At 37.7% G+C, this 22157-nt stretch overlaps 2 protein-coding genes across 2 annotated transcripts; both read right to left on the reverse strand.

The window, feature by feature from the left end:
• Positions 1–219: 219 nt before the first annotated feature.
• LOC142451125 (olfactory receptor 7A17-like) lies at positions 220–1140 on the reverse strand. The gene has a single exon (XM_075553072.1). The coding sequence runs from the start codon at positions 1138–1140 to the stop codon at positions 220–222; it is 921 nt and encodes a 306-aa protein (XP_075409187.1).
• Positions 1141–16188: 15048 nt separating this feature from the next.
• LOC142432227 (olfactory receptor 7A10-like) lies at positions 16189–17109 on the reverse strand. Its single transcript, XM_075537352.1, has one exon. It carries the CDS (start codon positions 17107–17109, stop codon positions 16189–16191), a length of 921 nt encoding a protein of 306 aa, XP_075393467.1.
• Positions 17110–22157: the final 5048 nt, after the last annotated feature.

Raw genomic sequence — 22157 nt, forward strand, 5'->3', positions numbered from 1 at the left:
TTACCAAGGCCAAAATTTTAAATGAAAATACAGATGGATTTTTTAATATATGAAAACTCAAACATATGTATTAAATCTGTAAATAAGGTAAATTTCAGACTGTCATTCTATGAACAGATAAATATATCATAATTTAGGTCTTCAGATTTTAGATCATTGTTACTCACAATGAACTCTCCAAACCTGAGATAAAAGATATGCTTATGTAGAGAGTGTTTCTCAACTGAAGAACTTTTTAAAGGCCTGTTTCATATCCTTATTCCTAAGACTGTAGATAAATGGGTTTAACATGGGAATGATCACAGTGTACATCACTGAGGCTACTGCACTTTCTTTGGAATTTTGGTTGTCAGCAGAACTAAGATACACCCCAAGAAACGTGCAATAGAATAAGACAACTACAGAGACATGAGACCCACAAGTAGAAAATGCTTTATATTTCCCCTCAGTTGATGAAAGTCTCAAAATAGAAGATACAATCTTAGAGTATGACAATATTATGAACATGAGTGGGGTTAAGATCAGAAACACACTAGCAATATACATTATTAGGACATTAAGGAAGGTGTCAGAACAAGCAAGTTGGATTACTTGGTTAAGTTCACAGAAAAAGTGAGGTATTTCCAACTGTGTACAAAAAGACAGTCTCAAAACCATTAAGTCTTGTAATAATGAGTCCAAGGCACTCAATAAAAATGACCCCAGAAGGAAAAGGCCACAGAGTCTGGGGTTCATGATGACCATGTAGTGTAGAGGGTGACAGATGGCCACGAATCGGTCGTAGGCCATCACTGTCAGGAGAAAGTTGTCCAACCCTCCAAAAAGCATGAAAAAATACATCTGGCTGAGGCACCCTTCGTAGGTTATGACTTTGCTTTGCGTCTTGATATTTAGTAGCATCTGTGGGATGGTAGTTGAGGTAAAACAGATGTCTGCAAAAGAAAGATTAGAGAGGAAGAAGTACATGGGTGTGTGGAGGTGGGAGTCAGTGATAATGGCCAGGATGATGAGAAGATTCCCAATGAAGGTGACCAGGTACATGAACAGGAAAATCCAAAAGAGGAGGGGCTGCAGTTCAGCCTCTTCTGAAAGTCCCAGGAGGATAAATTCTGAAGCACGTGTTTTGTTTCTCGGTTCCATATAGCTGATGAAACTACTAGATCAAAGAAAAGATCATTGTTATTTAAGTTGTCATTCACAACTTAACAAAAATACTGCGGTTATTTTAAAATATGTTTACTTAGTTCATTTCTATTTACTATTAGTAGATTTTGTTCTCTGTAGCTGAAAAACTCTATGGAATCACAAATGTCCATCTTCTGCTTGACATTGACAGTGACTAGCCATCCCTGCTTATAGTCCTGTGCATATTTCCAAAGCAATATTTTCATTACAAATTCCCCAGGTCATCTTTTGTAGATGAAACAAAATTACCAATTATTTTGTGCCAGGTCATGTTAAGGGCCCTATAACAGGAGTGAACCTAATTTAAAAATAATTACTCTTAAATTTATTTTAGAATAATTGTGTTCTGTGGAGACAATAGAATCTCAATAAATAGTATTGCATGGGGTAGTTGTTATTAAATGAAATAGTATAGAATTATTAAATTATAGAAGAGTGAAGAACCTCTCCTTTATATAAGTGAGACAGAGAAGAACACCAGGAACCCCTTGCCAAATCATCTTAGAAATCAACCAAAGGAAAATTACAAGCAAGCAGAACAGCTCAAAAAAACACACAGAACTGTTATAACTCACATTCTGAAACAAGTAGGCCTGTTGAATTAACCACCCTCTAAAGCTCCTCCGAGGTTGTTTCTAAGAAAGCCCAAGTACCAATCATATGCAGAAAACAGCTCGCCATGTAGAGAAGAGGGGGAGGTGCCTGCAATGACCACTGCCAACATTGGCAACATCCCATCACAAGCCCCGAGCTCTGGTACCAACGCCCTTGCAGTAGAATCCATCTTGGAAAACAAGGGTTGCATGCACATTATTAGCGTAGTGCTGCCCGCTCCAAGCAAATTTCCACTTTTCCTTGACTTTCAATGAATATGTATAGCCTTCTGGTTGGACATTGGGAAAGATAAAAACCTGAATATTTCTTGGATAGGATCTCCTCATTGCCACAAGCTGTCTTTTTCTCTAATACAGCTTTGCTCGGTTGAGAATTATTTGCCTCTCTTGTTCGTTCTTGCTCAGAAGACAAGAACCCTCATTTGTAGGGTTAACATTGGAACAATGCCCTGATGACATAGTCACCTCTGATAAGAGGTCTTTGTGAAGAAAATATGAAGGCAGTGAGAGTATTACAAAGAAGATCTCTGTGAGAAGAGTATTTGGGACAGAAATAACCAGTGTAAGACCCTGAGTCAAGAGCATCTCTTGAAGATCAGGAAGCAGCAAAGACTAACTTGGGTAGCCCAACTGGATTAGAGAGGAAATCCAAAACGTCAATAGGAATCAAGGGCCAACAGCCTAGTGCCTTTAAAAATATATATCTATTATATATTATGTATCTTATTAACTACACATATAACATTGTTGCTGTTAGGTATGTTGAGTTGGTTCCAATGCACAATGACCCCCAACACACCATAGAATAAAGCTCTAGCTGGCTTTGTAATTGCTTTGTGAGTGTTGTTACATTTCATCCCATAGTTGAAGCCACTGTGACAATCTGTCTTCTTGAGGGTCTTTCTCTTTTATGCCGACTCGCTATTTTATTAAGCAACATAGATATGCTTGTACTTCTCTCATCTCTTGTATATTCAGTATTCTTCAACACCACCATAATTCCAAATTATCAATTCTTCTTTTATCTTCCTTATTTATTGTTCGGTTTTTATGGATCAGAAGACAAAATACTGTTAAGAGATCAATTATTTTCTATACATTGAATACAACTCTAATCAAAACTATATAAGCATTCTGTCAACAATGACAAAATTTATTATAAAATTCATATGGAAAATCAAAAGTCCTAGAATAGCCCCCAATATACTGATTAACAGTTGCAATGTTGGGGAATTCACATTACTCGATTCAATGACTTGTAAAGTTGTAGTACTCAAAACACATATTTCAGTAAAGAGTAGAGAGATCAGGAAAAGTCACACAAAATAAACTGACCTTTGATAAATGAATAAAGGAAAGTCTATGAAAAGGGTATAATCAGTTCAACCAATGGTGCAGAAACAATTAGATGTCCATGTACAAAATTTATACACACACATATACATACTTACCTACATTTGTATACACAAGTATTTCATTTTTCAAAATAACTAATCACGTATGTAAAATAGACTTATATCTAAAATGCAAAATTATAAAACATTAGAAAAAAGCATAAGGGAAAAGCCTAGAAACAATTGAGTTTAGTGATGGACCCTCACATAAAACCAGAAACTGAGCCATAAAAGAAAAACAGATATGTAAATAGCAGTTTATTAATATTCAAAACTTCTAGTCTGTCACTCTTAGATAATCATATACAGTTTTAGAAATTGAAAGACAAATCTCAGACTGGGAGAAAAACTTATGAACAATATATCTTATAAAATAGTATCTAAGATATGAAAAGAGCACGTAATCCAACAATAAAACAACAATCCAATTTTTAAATGGGCAAAGGATCTGAACAGTCATTATATTCAAGATGTTATACAGTAGACAAATAATCATATGAAAGATGCTGAACTCGTCAGAATTATAATGAGTGTAGGAGGTCTGCTGGTCAAGGTGTTTATTGATGGGTGACTAATTAGTCTCCTGTGCCTCTGTTAACCTTGCAGCTAAAAGCATTGCAAGATAACTCAGTTATTTGTGACCCCTTTATGACTCTCTGTAACCCTGCATGTCATTATGCTTATCTTAGAATATAGTGCTGTTATTAGTCAAGTGTTTAGACAGTATGCCTAGTTAAGTAATGTTTACATAGCTAAAAGGTTAAAAAATGTTTTTTAAATTTAGTACTTTAAGATTTACTTTCATTCCCTTGTAAAAAGAGTATAAAAACCAAGCTTTGAAGATACTCAGTACTTCAGTCCATCAGATTGAAGTCCTCCCAATCCCATGCTTTGTGTGTCTCTTTCTTTTCCTTTCATCTGCACGCCTCATTTCGGACCCAGGTCGATGCAGGATAGCTGGTCTAATCCCCCGCATTATTGGCGCCCAACTTGGGGCCTGGAAATGAAGGATACAGTGAGTAAAAATGCACAAAAGGAGACCAGCGAGTAAAAGTGAAAGGAAATTCCTTCTGCCTCTGCGGGAGCCTACAGCTCTAGACTGATGGTGAGTAAAAGCGTTTGAATATGGGACAAGAATTAAGCAAGCATTAGATTTATTTTATGTGAAACAATTGAAAGAGGCTTTAAAGGCACAGGGAGTAAAGGTTAACAGTTGTGATTGAAAACAGAGGACCCGACACCACTGAGAAGCAAGGCCTTGAATCTTTACAGAGAAAATTAAAGGTAAGTGGTGAAAAATTGGAAGTAATAAATTATGGGACAGATTTCTAGTAAATAAATGTATGTATGTAAATGTGCTTCAAAATATGTTAAAAGCTAGAGGAACAAAAATAAGCTACCGAAGATTAGAGAAGTTTTCAGATTTTGTGGTTGAGATATGTCCTTGGTTTCCTGAGGACTGGACTGTAAATATTGAAACTTGGCAAAAAGTAGGGCAATGGTTGAAAGATTATTATACTGCTAATGGACCTAGTAAGCTTCCCAGAGACATGTTTAGTCTGTGGAATTTAGTTAGGGAGAGCCTGGATCCTAGGCACGAGGGACTCCAGGGTGAGAATAATTTGTTTGCATGCTAAAACAAAATTGAAAGAAAAGTTCCTGCTGTGCTTCCTCCCCCTCTGCCACTGAAGCCGCTGAAAAGTAACCCTGAGGGCTTTGAAAGTGAGCAGGAGGAACTCCTTGATCCTGAGGAAGCGGAGCAGTTAGGAAATGAATCAGTACATTATTATGATGAGGACTTAGGAATTTTTGCTGCTGCAAGAAGCGTCAGCCTGAGAGTTGAGACTCGGGAGTCCTGCTGGGATGAAACAAAGGTGTTATCCTGGGAGCAAGAGTATGAATCATTAGCAACATAACAGGGAATAGATTTAGGAATTCCTAGATGTTACCCAGATAAAGCATAAAATGCTCAAGGACAGGGAAGAATGTTCCTCCCATTTCATTCAAAACTATAAAAAGATTTAAAATCTGCTTGTTCTCAATATGGTCATGTGGCTCATTTTACTATGGAGTTAGTAGAAGCCACGATAAGAGAGAACGTGTTTGGGGCAGGAGACTGCAAACAGATGGCTCAAGAATGTTTGTCTGGAAGAGACTACTTGTGGAAATCGGAGTTTCATGCGAGTTTTCAAAATAAAGCAGATATAAGCTGTTTATGTGAACAAAGTGTGTGTGTGTGCGCATGCGCATGTGTGTGTGTAAGTATTTCATACATTCACTTGTACGTACGGAGAGGGTTTTTTTGGAATGTTTAGTTTAAGTATAAAATCACTTTTGCTTGTGTTTATTATTGCTTGAAGTTGAGTCTTTTTTGAATATTTAAAAAATAATTATACCAATACAACTACTCTCTAAAGGAAAATATTGTCATAATTTTTAGACTGTAGAACCTTCAAGTATGTGCTAATTTTTATCCCTTTGTCTAATTCAAATCAGAATTTGTATTAAAAAATTAAACAATTGGTTTTTAAAAATGCAAATACTGCCTGCCAGGCAGTGCTGAGAACTTTTAGAAAAAAGGGAAATCTGTCCGATTATGTGAGTCTATGCTCAGACATTGAAACTTCCTTTACTCAGGGGCTTGCTATAGCTGTTGCTTTGGAAGGAGAAACAGTAAAGGAGGATTAATGATACTATGGAATTTATGGAAGCCCTGCAGCCTGGGCTCCCTCCCCCTCTGCTATTCCAGCCAATACATATAAGATCATATTAGACTTAAAAGATCGTTTTTATACCATTACTTGGATCCAAAAGATTTGCTTTTAGTGTTCCTAGTGTTAATTTTAAAAAACCTATAGAGCGTTATCAGTGAAGAGTTTTACCTCAGAGGATGTCTAATAGGGTCACCTTATGTCAAAAGTTTGTAGCTGCAGCTATAAAGTCAGTACGAACCTCTGAACCATCGGTGTATATCATTCACTACATGGATGATATTTTGATGGCTCATAGGGACCAAAAGGTGGTTCTCTTTATTTTTGACTTATTACGAGAAGCATTAAAAAGGTATGGATTAGTTATAGCGGAAGAAAAAGTACAAGTTATTGAACCTTACAAATATTTAGGACATATTTTACAAAAGGTTTTGTTAAACCCCAGAAGATAGAAATAAGAAATGATCACTTACAAACTTTAAATGATTTTCAAATATTATTAGGAGATATTAATTGGCTTAGACCATATTTAAAAATAAGTACCGGTGAACTTAAGCCTTTATTTGATATTTTAAAAGGAGACCCTGATCCAAATTCGACTCTGGAAATTACCCCTTTAGCAGTACAAACTTTATATTTAGTAAATTTACATATTCAAGACAACAAATTGTGTATATTAATTATGGTAAACCTTGGTACTTTTACATATGGTGTGTTATGGCAGGAAAGACCACTATGGTGGGTATATTTAGCTTCTTCAAGAAAAAGAGTTCTAAAATTTTATTTTTTTTAAATAGCCGAATTAGTGATGAAAGGTAGGTCGGAGTCCATTAAATATTTTGAAAAAGACCCTAATTATGGGAAAGTTGTGATTTCATGGGGATTAGCATTTGATGGGTTTTGTGGATTGGTGAACAATATTTATCCTCCAGATAAATTGTTACAATTTGCTAAAAAAAAACATTTATTTATTTTCCCCAGTATTTGTAAAAATAAACCCATACCTCATGCCCTTATAATATTTACTGATGATTCCTCCAATGGAACTGCAGCTATTTCTTATAAAGGACATACTATGGTTAAAAATTTACAGCTCAATCTGCAGTTAGTTGAGCGACATGTAGTCATAGGAGTTTTTCAATTACATCTTTGGCAGAAGGATGCTACTCACATTCCTTCATTTGATAAAATGAGTTATTTGCATGTTATAGTGGACACTTATTCTGGATTTATTGTGGCCACTCCTATGACTGATGAAAAATATCTTTAGTTATTCAACACATGTTACATTGTTTTGCTATAATTGGTCTACCTAAATGCTTAAAGACAGATAATGGATCTGCTTATATTAGTAAATCATTTGTTCGATTTTGTGTCACTTTTCAAATTAAACACATAACTGGAATCCCTTATAATCCTCAAGGCCAATGTATTGTGGAACGTGCCAATGGGACTATTAAGAGACTTTAGATAAAAATATAAAAGGGGGAGATATACACTTCTACCCCTCACAATTTAATTAATCATACTTTATTTATTTAATTTTTTTAAAATTTTGATGTACACGGTCAGTCTGCTGCTGACTGCCTTTGGAAAAAGATTACCAAACATAAAGACAAAGCATATGTAAAATGGAAAGGTTCACTTAATGAACATTGGCAAGAGCCAGCTCCCTCCTGATTTGGGGGCGAGGGCATGTTTGTGTTTTTTCCCACAGGATGCTGATGGAGTGCGGTGGCTACCTGAACCATTGATGCAGTTTGAAAACCATGCAGATGGTAATTCGCACAGTGAGCAGTACTAGGCTTAAGTTCCTGATCCAGTACTCTTACATCCTGCTGTCTGGGAAGTCTGGAAATCATGGTGTAGGTTAATGACTCATGTATTCCCTGTACAAAGTGAAGGAAATGTAATATCATCTACTCTGCAGTTTTTTTCTTTTTGTGGACTAGAGACTCAAAAGAATAATAAAACCATATTGTGGAAATCATGTCTCATGTACAAGCCCATCCGATATAACATCACAAAAAAGAGATATATCATTGATTAGTCCAGCAACCAGGACAATACTTTAAAAAATACTGCCAAATTGAAAATAGAGACTATTTGGGGGGTTGTGAAGCTTATGGGCCATTCCTCCAGACCGCAAGGAGACGTTACTGCCTACGTACCATCGCCTTATGTACTTTTGACAGGGAATATTACTGTAGATTATGATGATTGTAAGTTTAACATGTCTTGTAATAATTGTAATATGTATTATTATATTTCCTAGACACCTGAAGGTATTGTCATTGCTATTTTGTATCAATATTCTTTTATTAAGCTGCCAGTGAATATTACTGGGCCTTGGTATTCAAAAAGATGGTTACAGGTATTAGAAAAGATTGAGAAAGCATTAACCAGACCTAAGCGTTTTGTAGGTTTGCTTATAGCAAGTATTTTAGCTATATTGTTTAGTTGCTACTGCTATTACTGCAGCAATTGTACTTTCACTAAACATACAAACTTCCCACTTTGTTAATTAATTATCCAAAAATTTGCCTAATGTGTAGGATACTTAAGAAAATATAGACAGAAAGTTAGAACAAAAAGTTAAAGCTTTTTATGACATGGTCACAGCAGAAGTGTGTGTATTGTTGATCTTATGCATACTTCCTATGATACTATACAAGGTTATGGTTGAATTATTGGCCTTAGGAACAAAACTTCATGAAGTGCACCTGTGCACTTTGCCCCCTCCCCAAACAGGGGTGTAAGGCAGATGCTGGTTAGTCAGAGATGGGTAAGATCGAGTTTGAGCCTCTCAACCTAAGACAGGTCATAGTTGCCTGGAGGACTGTAACTAATGACGGGTAAGGACGATTTCAGGACTCAAACCAAAGACAGGCACAGTCATCTGCCGACATGTTGAGTAAAAACGTCTTCAGTAAATAAAAAAGGGGGAAAGATGTTGAAGGCCATTAAGACTCAGCCTTAAAACAGATGAAAATTCTCATGACTTATGTGTCAGTGTTTGCTGATTTCTTCTGTGATTTAAGGTTTTGAACAGACTATCAAGAACAACGAAGTATAAAAGTTCTGGAAAAACAGGTTGTTTTAATTTTCTCAAGGATGTCTGGCTTAACAAAAGATAAAGTGTATCCAATTTGTTTGCTTAACAATGAGATAATTAACACGGTTGTTTCTGCATGAATATAATGAATAGGTTATTATTATTATCAGTATTATTATTATTTTTAATTTGCATTTTATTACCTTGTTATCTGCAATGTCTTCAAACCATGCTGGCAAGAATTTAGGCACAAGTTCATCTAAACAGCCTTGAATTGAATCAAGTTCATGGAGTTACCCCCTCCACAAAGTCTGAAGGACTGGCAGTCAATGACGGGTAAGAGGATTGAGTTTAGATGCATCAACCTAAGACAGGAAACTGTTTTTAAATAACAGTAGAGCCTATGATGGGAAAGATCATCAGAACCTATCCCAACCTAAGACAGATGCAGTCCCGCTTTGCTCAGTTTTAGTAATAAAGAAGGGGGAGATGTAGGAGGTCTGCTGGTCAAGGTGTCTATTGATGGGTGACTAATTAGTCTCCTGTGCCTCGGTTTACCTTGCAGCTAAAAGCATTGCAAGATAACTCAGTTATTTGTGACCCCTTTATGACTCTCTGTAACCCTGCATGTCATTATGCTTATCTTAGAATATAGTGCTGTTATTAGTCAAGTGTTTAGACAGTATACCTAGTTAAGTAATGTTTACAAAGCTAAAAGATTAAAAATGTTTTTTAAATTTAGTACTTTAAGATTTACTTTGTAACCATTCCCTTGTAAGAAGAGTATAAAAACCAAGCTTTGAAGATACTCAGTACTTCAGTCCATCAGATTGAAGTCCTCCCAATCCCATGCTTTGTGTGTCCCTTTCTTTTCCTTTCATCTGCATGCCTCATTTCGGACCCAGCTTGATGCGGGATAGCTGGTCTAATCCACCGCAAATGAGATACCATTACACATCTTTGAGGATGGCTAATGATATGAACACTGGCATTTTCTTACAAAGCTGAACATAGACTCATCATATTATCTAGCCACTGTGATCCACTGTGTTGTCTGAAATTGATTCAGGTTTGTGGAGAAATCATACAGGCCTTCTATAACTCTACATTTTTATGGGAATTGATTGCTCACTTTTCTTCGGAGCTATGGATGAGTTTGAATCATCGTCCATGGATTAGAAGCCTAATGCCTAACCCATAGAGTCAAATCTCCTTTTAATGTGTACAGTAGCTTTATTTATAATCCTTACACACTTGAAACAACTCTGCTGTTATTTAATAAGTGAGCCAATCATTGTAAATGTATACAATGGAATATTATTCAGCATTAAAACAAAATGAGCTGCCAAGTGCCAGAAGACATGGATGGGCCCTACATGCTCATGGAAAAGTGAAAAGGAAGTCTGTCTGAAAAGGCTACATACTACATAATTTCAAATTCAAATATATGGCATTCTGGAAAAGGCAAAATTATCGCGATGATAATAAGACCAGTGATGAGAGGTGAGAGGGGAGTTTAAATGGTGATAACTCAAATTGTGGAAACATGACTTTGTGAATTAGCAAGAACTCTTTAAACTTTAAAGAATAAAGAGTTAGCCTGAATATATGTAAACTTAGAAGAAAACAATCTAACTGTATTACAAAGTCATAAAACAAAACCACTGAATGGTGGGGATGGTATGGAACTAAGTCATTTTTTCAATTAGTTGAATCGGGTAAACTGAATACACAGGCAGTGCACTCTGGTTGACAAGTCGATAGTACTCAGAAGTATGGGTAATCAATTCTCAAACTTCTGTTCATGTACAATAAATTAAAAGGATGGCGCATGATGAGGCACACGTTTCTTACTGTTGGGAGTTTCCAAATAAGGAAATTCAGGAAGTTAGAATGAAGCAGGAAAGGTTAAAATGATCGATATGGTAACAGATTTGAGTTGAACACATCAGCATTAGCTCATTTATCTTCATCTTGGTACAGCTTGTTTATATAAAATATGTATACACACATGTTACTAAACAAATATATCATTTCTTCTTCTGTCAGTTGAGGGGGCTTAGAGGCCATAATAACCAGGAGTAAATCTAGCATCAGCTTTAGGTTTTGAATACTATCTTCTAATAAAAATAACTAGTGCTCTTTGAAGAAATGACTGATTCGAAGGCCGGGCCAGGAAGTACGTGAAATGAACTGGCAGCATCTTGTACTCTAGAAAGTAATGAAGCCCTCAATAAAAATAGCCCATAATGACAGAGACATAGGAGATGACTGAAAAATGACTAAAATGATCAGAGCAAAAAAATACAGTAGTATTGCAATATGCTCAGGAGCACTGGTTGCATAGTGGTTACATGTTGTTGGGCTGTGAACTTCAAGGTCAGCAGTTCAAAACCACCAGCTTCTCTGTGAGAGAAAGACAGGTGGCTCTCCCCACAGGGGAGTTCCATTCTTTCCTACAGGGTGGCTATGGGTTGACATCAACATGATGGAAGTGAGACAATAGACAACTGCAATATGCTCAAAGTATAAAATAAACGCTTAAACTGATATAAATGTTATTAGATATATATTTTACCACAGTAAAAAATTTAAAACATAGACCACTCAAGTGACAAGCAAACACTGAATATGATACTCGATTCTATCAATTGCCTTGAGCAAATATTATTACTGTCATAATGACTCATTCTCTATCCATTAAATCAGATTAATAATACAATTTTAAAGAGTGATCAGATTGGAACAAATTAAGTTAAATGGTAAATATAAAACACCTGGCTTTTGCTTATTATTAGTGAAAATTTTTTTCTGGATACATTATGTTTATATCTCTCATAGACTCATTTCCCACTTATGAATCCCTACTTCACTTGTGCTATTTCTACTGCTTTCCAACTCTTCCTGGCCCTAACAAGTGTAATAGCATGGTCCTCATATTGTTCTGTGGTATTTTTATCCTGCCATGAACCCTGACTGACTATTTAAAATTTTCAGGATTAAGTATCAACCCTATAACCAGAAAACAATCCCAAGCACATATTAAAATCTATTGCCACTGAGTTTTCTTTATGGGTGGAGACTGCTACACATTGGATGGAGACTGCTACATGTTTTTATCTCATGGAGCAAACTACTAGTGAGTTGAAGATATCAACATTTTGAGTAGCTGTCAAGTGCTTCACCGTTGTGCTGGCAGGGCCAGCATACCTTACAGCTTCATACCTTAAGCATACCTTACAGCTTCATTCACCATCGTTACTTACTTCCTTGCGCACTCTTTTTTGAGTATTGTTGCCCCTTCTCCACCTAGAAGGACTCTAGCTCCATCAGACTTAGTAACATTATTGTATTCTTTGTGAAGCCTTTATTAACCTCTAAAGGAAGAAGTAACTACTTTTAAACCCAATTTACAGGGATTCCTGGGCTATCTCAGGGTATTAAATTAGATTATTTGCCCGTCACATTCTTCCCCATTTAGACTGTGCACTCCTTGATAGAAGGGACACTATCTCAGTCATTTCTTTATTCTCAGAATATAACATTTGCTAAATAACTGTTTGTAAAATGACTAAATTAACAAACATTTGATAGGGAATAAACAGTTATTTCCAATAATGGAAGAGTAAAAAGAAGCAGTGAGACAAAGAGAGAGAGAGAGAGAGAGAGAGAGAGAGAGAGAGAGAGAGAGAGAGAGAAAACATCAGAACCAACATTGAAGGAGACACACCAGAGAACTAAGGCTTTTAATGTATCCAAAATTCACTCTCCAGAATAAGGGATGCATCTTGAGACAAGATTTTGCATTATTTACCATTTTAAAACTTCTTAACTCTATTAATGTCCTTGAACTTATAAACAATACAAGTTCCATGCATTATATAATATTTCTCAGGAGCTGGGGAGGTACTGGGCACCCACCTTACCAAAGAAGCCTCTGAGTTCGTGGATGCCGCTTCTTCCTGGGATGGTGGGTCAAACAGAAACTCTCACCAGGCAGGATACAGAGATGGAACCACCCTTGAGAATGCTGAAAGGTATGATCTGTTTTCCACCATCTGAGATTAATAAACTTGATAAACATCGAAGTATCTACACTGTTGAATTCCCTTAAGTCCCATTAACCAACTATTCCTTGATCTTTCTACTCCTGAAGGGATTTATCTCTCTAGAGCAGGAAAGAAAAATGGCATGCAAACTTGTGCTGGGTTTGCCCCTTGGGAGACAGGTATGGAGCTCCATGCACATCTCTTCGTCCATTGGCGCCCTTTCTTCAGAAGGAGGTATTTCTGTTTATGTGTGGGTTTTAATGTTGCAGGATGCTCCATTAAGTTAGATCCACCACAGATTCTGAATAGAGATTCAGATCACTCCAAAATTTCTCCTGTCTTTGCAATGTTTTCTGTGGTGCTAGCTCCCAATCCTGTGTCCCCCCCGCCCCTCACATGAACAGCTCTCTTTATTTCACTGGGTCTTCTGCCTCCCCTCCTCCCAGCTCGTGGAAATACATATTGACCCTCAGTCAACCATGTATTCTTTTGTCTGTTCTTAAAATATTCATTCAGCAATTGCTGTATAGTAAGCACCAAACTATGCTCCGGGCATGAAGAAATAAGTAAAATATATTTTTCCCTCTCTCAAGGGCCCCAGAGTTTAAGATAAGGAAAAATTCATTCCTTTTCTCAAGGATCCCTGCAATGAGGAGACATGGAAACAAATAAATGCAATGAGGTTGCAGTGCAGCTTTATTGAATTGGATAAAGAAAGCAGTCAATAGTCCCTGGGAGCTTATCGATTGCTTCACGGAAATGTTGATACCAATATTGAACCTGGAAGAACATTTTTCAGTTCTTGTAGATGGAGAAGTTTTTTCCAAGAAACAAACAAACAAACACCAGATTAAATATGGGAAGAATTAAAATCTAAGCTGTGCTTAAGCATGACGGGAAGGTGAAAGCAGAGTTGTAAGGGGTTTGAGGAGGCATTGAAGGAGCATCCTCCATCAATTTAAAATTGCAGGGTTCCATCCCCACTCTCCCCTCCCTCCTTTCTGTTCTCTTTTGGTGTAGGTTCTGTTTGAGCATTTTGGTTTGGGGTTGGTTCTAGATATGTGATGGTATCTCTCAAACTAGTAGCTGATAATTAAAATACAGAAATGGAAACTTCAGATTTTATACTTGTTCCTCCCAAATGCAGTCTTTTAAGAAATAATTTGGAGTGGCAATGACAAAAAACCTCAAATAGAATGAACTCAGCACAGAAAAGTATGTGGAACGAAAAAATCCAGTAGCAACACCACACACACACACACACACACACACACACAGAGTGAGAGAGAAAAAGAGAGAGAGAGCAAAATGACAGCCATAAATTCATACTTGTGGATAACTCACTGTTAAAGGATTTGATAAATTTGTGAAACACCTCATAACATGGATGAACCTGGAAGCTATTCTACTGAGTGCAATTAGTCAATAAAAGAAGACAAATAGTGTATAAAATGACTATTGTAAAAATTCGAGGATAGCTTTTGACACTAAAAGGCACATCCTCTGGTGTTACCAGGAGTGGGAAGAGGAGCCGGGAGACACTAGCTGTTGTTGTCAGGTACCATAGAGTCAGTTCTTCCCCATAGCTTCGCCATGCACAAGAGAAGAAGCACTGCTCGCTCCTGCACCATCCTCGCACCTGTTCCTAAGTTAGACCCCGCTGTTGCAGCCCACTGTGCCCATCCATTTCCTTCCGGCCTTCCTCTGGTTGGCTGTGTGATGTCCTTCCGGAGGGACAAGCCACCACAGTATGCCCCACTGAATAAGTGGGGGTGGAGCCACTGGCTAGAAGGCAGAAGGCATTACCTGGGGTGAAGGGGAAGACAATATAAAATAAAAGGAAGGATGGCAAAACATCATGGTGGAACCTGGAGAAGACACTGGGAGGCTTAAAAGAATTAAAGGCAGTAGAGGTAAACACTGATGTGTGACTAGATGCATGGATAGAAATGCATGCTGAGCTTCTGTGTGAAAGAGACTGGAAGCAAACACTAGACTAACACTAATCCCCAAATCTCAATATGGCTTGCCAGTGTGGCATCTGAAGCTAGATTATAATTGTAGAATTCCCTTTACTCTGTCTCAGAAAGTATACTCAAAATCCAAAGTCTCTTCCATTGAGTCAATGGCGACCAGATAGGACAGGGTAGCACTGCCCCTGTGAGTTTAGAGGCTGTAACTGTTGCAGGAGTAGAAAGTCTCATTTTTCTATCGACTAGCAGCTGGTGGTTTCAAATTGCTGACTTTGAGAATCACCTTTCAACGAGCACCCGCTTTGCCATCAGGCCTCCTCATCAAATAGTATGACAAAAATGATATCCTCCTATTATTTCCTAGTCTCTGCAATGCAGAGGTTGTCAGAGATAATTGACAGCATTCCCACATTGCTGCCATAACCTTTACATGATGACTGCTATGGCCGGATGTCAAGCAAACCCTTTAAAACTTTTCTCTGCCTTCCAAAATACATATATATTTCAAAAAATATATTTTAAAGCATCAGAAATGAATGATGTTACTGATATTTTAAGGGCCAGAAGCTGTCATTTCTATTAAATCTTCATATCATGATTGTGTTGGACTACATAGGAGAAGTGAAATATTGGAGACTTAATATGGATTTGGGCAACATTAACCAGTTGGTGACTCCAAATGCTTCCGCTAATCCAGATTTGATCTCTTCTGGAAGAAATAGACACAAAATCTGGCAACTACTACAAAACAAGACACAAGATTCTTCTCCAAAAGCAGGTAATGTGCGGGCGATTGCTTCCATCTGGTAGGGACAACTGCACATTTTCATTCTCTCAACACTTCAAATATTATTATAAATTCCTAATATCCTGCAGGAAACATTTCACTGCTGAAAGTTCGGGCAAGGGATTCTACTTTGTACACTGAACCCAAGGGATAAAATTAGAAAGAACAAAAGTTGCCAAAGACACAAAGTAGTTGTTGCTTGTAATGTATAAAAAATAAATATTGAATCAGGAAATGAAGTCAATTGTAGAGTGCATTTCCATAAACGGATGCAGTGTCATAATTTATGTCTTTGTTGTTGTGACACCAATTGCTTATTAGTAATTACCTTGAGCAATTATTTAAAATTACCTTAAATAATTACAACTAAGTAATTCATTACTCTTGATACAAAGGATCTTGTCATATTGAGAATATTTTTCAGTTGAAAAACTTTTTTACGGCTTGTTTTATGTCCTTGTTTCTTAGACTGTAGATAAAGGGATTCAGCATGGGTGTGACGACAGTGTACATCACTGAGGCGATTGCACTGGCTCTGGAGTTTTGGGTAATGGCGGAACTAAGATATACTCCGAAGCTAGTACCATAGAACAAGGAAACGACGGAGAGGTGTGACCCACAAGTGGAAAAGGCTTTATACTTGCCACTAGCTGATGAAATTCTCAAGATGGAAGATACAATCTTTGAATAAGAATAAAAGATACCAGTGGGTGGAATAATAACCAGAATTGCAGTTGCCAAATACATCACTACGTCAATGAGGAAGGTGTCAGAACAAGCAAGCTGGACTACCTGATTAAGTTCACAGAAAAAGTGGAGGATTTTCAACTCTGAGCAAAAAGACAGTTGCCAAACTATCAAATCATGTAATAGAGAGTCCAGAAAAGCCAATAACCAGCATGCCAGGAGTAGGAGGCCACAGAACTTCGGATTCATGATGACAGTATAGTGGAGGGGGTGACAGATGGCCGCAAATCTGTCATAGGCCATCACTGTCAAAAGAAAGTTGTCTAATAATCCAAAAAGCATGAAAAAGTACATCTGGCTGAGGCATCCTTCATAGGTTATGTCTTTGCTCTGCATCTGGATGTTCAGCAGCATCTTTGGGACAGTGGTGGAAGTGAAACAGATGTCTGCGAAGGAGAGGTTGGAGAGGAAGAAGTACATGGGCGTGTGGAGGTGTGAGTCAGTGAGAGTGACCAAGATTATCAAAAGGTTTCCAATGAAAGTGACCATGTACATGGACAGGAACAGGCCAAAGAGGAGAGGCTGCAGTTCCGCCTCATCTGACAGTCCCAGCAGGAAAAATTCTGAAACACGTGTGTAGTTCCTTGATTCCATGTAGTGGAAAAAATCTGCAAAAGAAATGAGGGCAATGCAAATTTGACCACAAGCAATGTCAACAATATAAAGAAACACAATTTTTCATGCCTTAAATATTGTTGTTAGCTGCCATTGACGAGGTTTGATCATCGCAATCCTATGTACAAGAGAACAAAACACTGTTCAGTCCTGACATTCTTCCCATCTTTGCCTCTTGGACCATTCTGGCTATGCTTCTTCTAAAACAGATTTGTTTGGTCTTTCGGTGGTCCAATACAATTGCTATTTGTTCCTTTTTGAAATAAAGAGCGGGGCTTCTACCTAGTTCATTCCAGTCCAATCCCATGCTAAAAATTCGTATTTCCACACTAGATACTGAGTCAGAATCCCCATCACCTTGGGCTCTTGTTATTAAGTGGAGTCAACTTCAGTATAATGGGTGACACTATCAGGTAAGCTTTGGACTTCTACTTCCAGGTCAGCAGTTCAAACTTACCAACTGCTCTGGGGAATAAATATGAAGTTATTTGCTCCTGCAAAGACATACAGCCCCGGGACCACGATAAAAGTTCTTTATGATTTGGAATGGATTTAGTGGTCATAGGTTTTGGATTTTTGGGGTGGAAATGCAACTGGACAGGGGAGGTGAAGCAGAATGAACCAGATAGAATTCCATGAAGGTAACTTAAAATATACATCAATAAAAATTGAACATACAGATAAAAAATTTGATGGAAAGAACTCAAACAAAAGTCTGGCAAATTTCAAAGATACAGTGATTTGGGGAAATACTTTCGTACAGACAATCCCTGTGTTAAAATAAGACATGGTCCCAAGGGTACCTTTGAATAGACGATCTAGGTTAAATCAGCACAGGTACATATCGTTCTTTAAGAAACCACGGTGGCACGGTTGGCTGTTGGATTGCCAACCACAGGATCAGTGGTTAAGCATACCACCTGCGTTTCAGGAGAAAGAGAAGGCTGTCTGCTCCCTTGAAGATCCATGAAATCTCAGAACCCTTCAGAGCATCCCGCTGTCAGAATTGACTCCATGATGCTGTTTTCTTATTGTGTTGTTTTTCTAGTGGGAGGAAGGGGCAAAGACTTTTCAATGATCCAAAAGCTTCAAATGCAACAAGTGCAGGCAATTGTATTGAAGGAATGCTTGTGATTAGGAGTTGGTTCAGTCCTTTTCAAAGTGAGGGGAATTGTACATAGCAGTGAAGGGCCTGTAGGCATTGTTAGTAAGGTGGACATCGTCACAGTTACTTAAAACTATATCAGCGAAGTGAATGGGAGTTCCATCAATTATTTGAGAAAGAAATGATTCTAGTTCTGCAAATTTCTTCCAGAATATAGAAACACAGGGAATAATTTGCAACTAACTTTGAGGCCAACACTACACCATTGACCTTGAGAAAAACAATGTGGTGATCATTGCACAACTGTTCTTGATATTATTGAATTATTGAGTTGTATGACATGTGGAGGAAGTGCTAATAAAACTATTTTTTATATTACATGAAAGATAAGTTTCATAACAATATTTTCATGAACATAGATGCAAAAATCCTAGAAATTCACATCCAATTCATGAAAATAATTAGTTAACATGACTAAACGCTATTGATGTTATGTATGCATATTGGTTTAACATTCAAAATTCAGTCAGTGTAACCCACCCACCACATTAACAGTGAAAATTAAAAAAAATAATACTAACATATCAGTTGATACAGGAAAATCATATGACAAAATAAAATACCTACTCATGATTTTTAAATCTTTAAGCAAACTAAAAATAGAAGAGAACTTCTTCAAATTGATTAAAAATACCTACAAAATAGTACAGTAGGCATTATATTTAATGGTGAGAAAAATATTATTTTTCCTTGTTCAGGAACAAGGTAAGGATGTCTTCTCTCACTATTCTTATTTAAGATCATATTAGAAGTTCTAGCTCATTCAATAAAGCATAATAAGAACAGGGCAAGCTATTGGGAGGTTTGAAAGGTTGTTAAGTTGTTACATACAAAAATGATAAGCTCCCTGAAATTCGCTGAAATGTAAATTCCCGTCTAGTTCACAATAAAAAATTTTAAAACATAAAAGACAAGAAGACATATACTGTACAAAATAAAACTGTCTTTGTTCACATGTGATTTGCTTATTTGCTCATAAAAACCCAATAACCAAAAGGTCCTGGAGCTAAGAAGATAAGGCTACGGAGGTCTGGTGGTGTTGTTGGGTAAGGAGTTAGACTGCTAAAGGCAAAGTCCATGGTTGAAACCCATCATCCACTCAGTGGGACAAAGATGAGGCTGTCTGAGTGAGTAAAGACTCACAAAGCTCCAGAAGCAGTGTAGAGGGCTATTGTGAGTCGGAATAGGAAGTCTCTCAATGAGGTGGATTGACACAGTGGCTGCAACTAGGGTCTCAAGCATAGGAACAATTGTAAGGCTGGGGAAGGGCCAGGCAGTCCTTCACTCTGCTGTGAATAGAGTTGCTAGGGGTTAGACCCAACTCCATGGCACCTAACAGCAACATGAACCAGAATCAACTTGAGGACAGTGGGCTTGGGGTTTCGGTTTATAGCAAGCTCCCAGAATACAAGGTAAATATGCAAATATGATTGTTTTACTATAGGAAATCAAATAATTAAAATCTGAAAATAGTAAGTGTTATTTATGAAAATACCCTCCAAAGTAAAATTTAATCAGTATAAATATAACAAAAGATGTGAAAAGTGCAAAACTCTGCTGAAAGAAATCAAAGAAGTTCTAAATGAACTCAGAGATATTCTGTTTATGGCTTGAGAGACTGAGGATCCTTAAAAGTTTAATTCTTCCTAATTTGATCAAGCTACTCCATGAATTCCGAGTCAAAACTCCAGAAATCCATTTCATAGGTGTATACAGACTTGCTTTCAACTAATATGGAAGAGCAAAATATTTCAAGTGGACAAAAGACCATTAAAGAAGAACAAAGCTGGAGGATTCACACAGTGCTGCAGGGGACAGCACTGGCAACACAGTGCAGGAATGGTGCACAGTCTGACCCCTTCCTCATTGCCCCCTCCCCCACCTCGTCCACAACCACACAGAGGCAGAACACAAAGGGAGCACTACAGAGCAGCAAGGGGAGCAACGCAAAGAAGTCCTCCAGAAATCCTGAAAATACACTGTAGACTCGGAGGGCAGGCCTTGGCATCCCATCAGACTCAATCAGAAATCATGTAAGGGTCAGCAGACAGACCTGGAACTATTTAAAGGCCCCCTTTTTATTCCTTTTTCATGTCTATCTATATATGACGGGCAAGATTAATGATCACGAGGAGAAAACATCTGGACCAATGGTTCCAGGAGGATAGGGGAGAGGGAGAGGTGAGGGAAAGGGAGTGTGGAGTCAACAAACCCAGGGACAAGGGAACAACAAGTGATCTAAAACTGATGGTGAGGAGGGTGTAGAATACCTGGTGAGATTTGATCAAGTGCCATGTAGCTACGACGAATTACTTAAGGCTCAATGAAGGTCAAACATGATAGTGGGGCAGGAAGAAAGTAAGAGGAAAGAACTAGAAGGCAAAAGACATTTATAGAGGTATAAATACAGGCATGCATATATTTAAATATATCAATATATAATTATATGAATATAGCCGATGTACATATATTTATATGTTAGGTAACAAGTTAGCAGATGGACATTGGGCCTCTACTCAAGCCTTCCTTAATGCAAGAACACTTTGTTCTAATAAACAGGAATTCTGTGAAGCTCACCTTCCCGACACTGATCGCCGAAGACAAAATGGGTGCAAAAGTGTGAAGAAAGCTGATGGTGCCTGGCTATTAAAAAATATAAAGTCCGTACATTCTTTGCCCTAATCACTCTCAAAGCATTTGCTCTCCACTTAAGCCCTCTGCATCAGGTCCTCTTTTTTTCCTCTCCCTCCCCACTCCCCCCTCCCCGCTCCCCCCTCCCCGCTACCCCCTCCCCCATGAGCCCTTGATAATCTACAGATTGTTACTTTATACAATTGATGTATGTATATGTGTGGATTGAGATAAGAGTTGTATGGGCCCCTAATAAAATGTAAAAAAAGAAAGAAAATGATTAGGGCAAAGAATGTACAGATGTGCTTTATACAATTGATGTATGTATATGTATGGATTTTGATAAGATTTGTATGAGCCCCTAATAAAATGTTTTTTAAAAAAGATATAAAGTCTGCTGGTAGGGTTAAATCAAGTGCAATGTATCTGAGAAGAATTACTGGGAACCAAATAGAGGGTGAGCATGATAGTGGAATAGGAGGAAGGTGAAAGGAAATATAGGAAAGAGATAGGAGGCAAAAGCGATTTATACAGGTATAGCTATAGTCATGTATATATGTAAATATAATAACTTATAATGAAAGGGGTAGAGGACAATGTACATATACTTATGTGTTAAATATTAAGATAGTAAACTGACTTTGGGCCTCTGCTCCAGGCCTCCCTTAACACAGGAACACTTTGTTCTAATAACCTGGCTTTTAAAAAAATCTGGCACTCTTTGATACTCACCTTCCTGACATAATCGGTAAAGACAAAATGGGAACATAAGAAAATGTAGTGAAGGGAGTGGATGGTGCCTGGCTATCAAAAGATATGGCACCTGGGTTCTTAAAGTTTTGAAGTTAAACAAGAAGCCAACCAGCAGGGAAGCAAATAAGCCCACATAGACGAAGCCCACAAGCCTGTGTGATCATGAGATGTTGATGGGATCAGGGATCAGATATCAAAAGATCCCAAACAAACAACTATATTGATGCAAACAAGGGAGTTTGGAGTGGAGACCCAAAGCCCATCTGTAGACAATTGGATATCGCCCCACAAATGGAGGATGATTCAACCAAAGTGCAATACAGCACTGATGAAACACACATTATTTCTCTGGTTTCTGAATGTTCCCCTCACCCCCCAACACATACACACACATACACTACCATGACCTAGTTCTGCCTTGCAAATTTGACTAGACCGGACCTGTAGATTGGTACAGATAAGAACCCTTGACCCACCG

The sequence above is a fragment of the Tenrec ecaudatus genome, chromosome 1 (assembly GCF_050624435.1).
Source record: "Tenrec ecaudatus isolate mTenEca1 chromosome 1, mTenEca1.hap1, whole genome shotgun sequence".
In the NCBI taxonomy this organism is placed as follows: domain Eukaryota; kingdom Metazoa; phylum Chordata; class Mammalia; order Afrosoricida; family Tenrecidae; genus Tenrec; species Tenrec ecaudatus.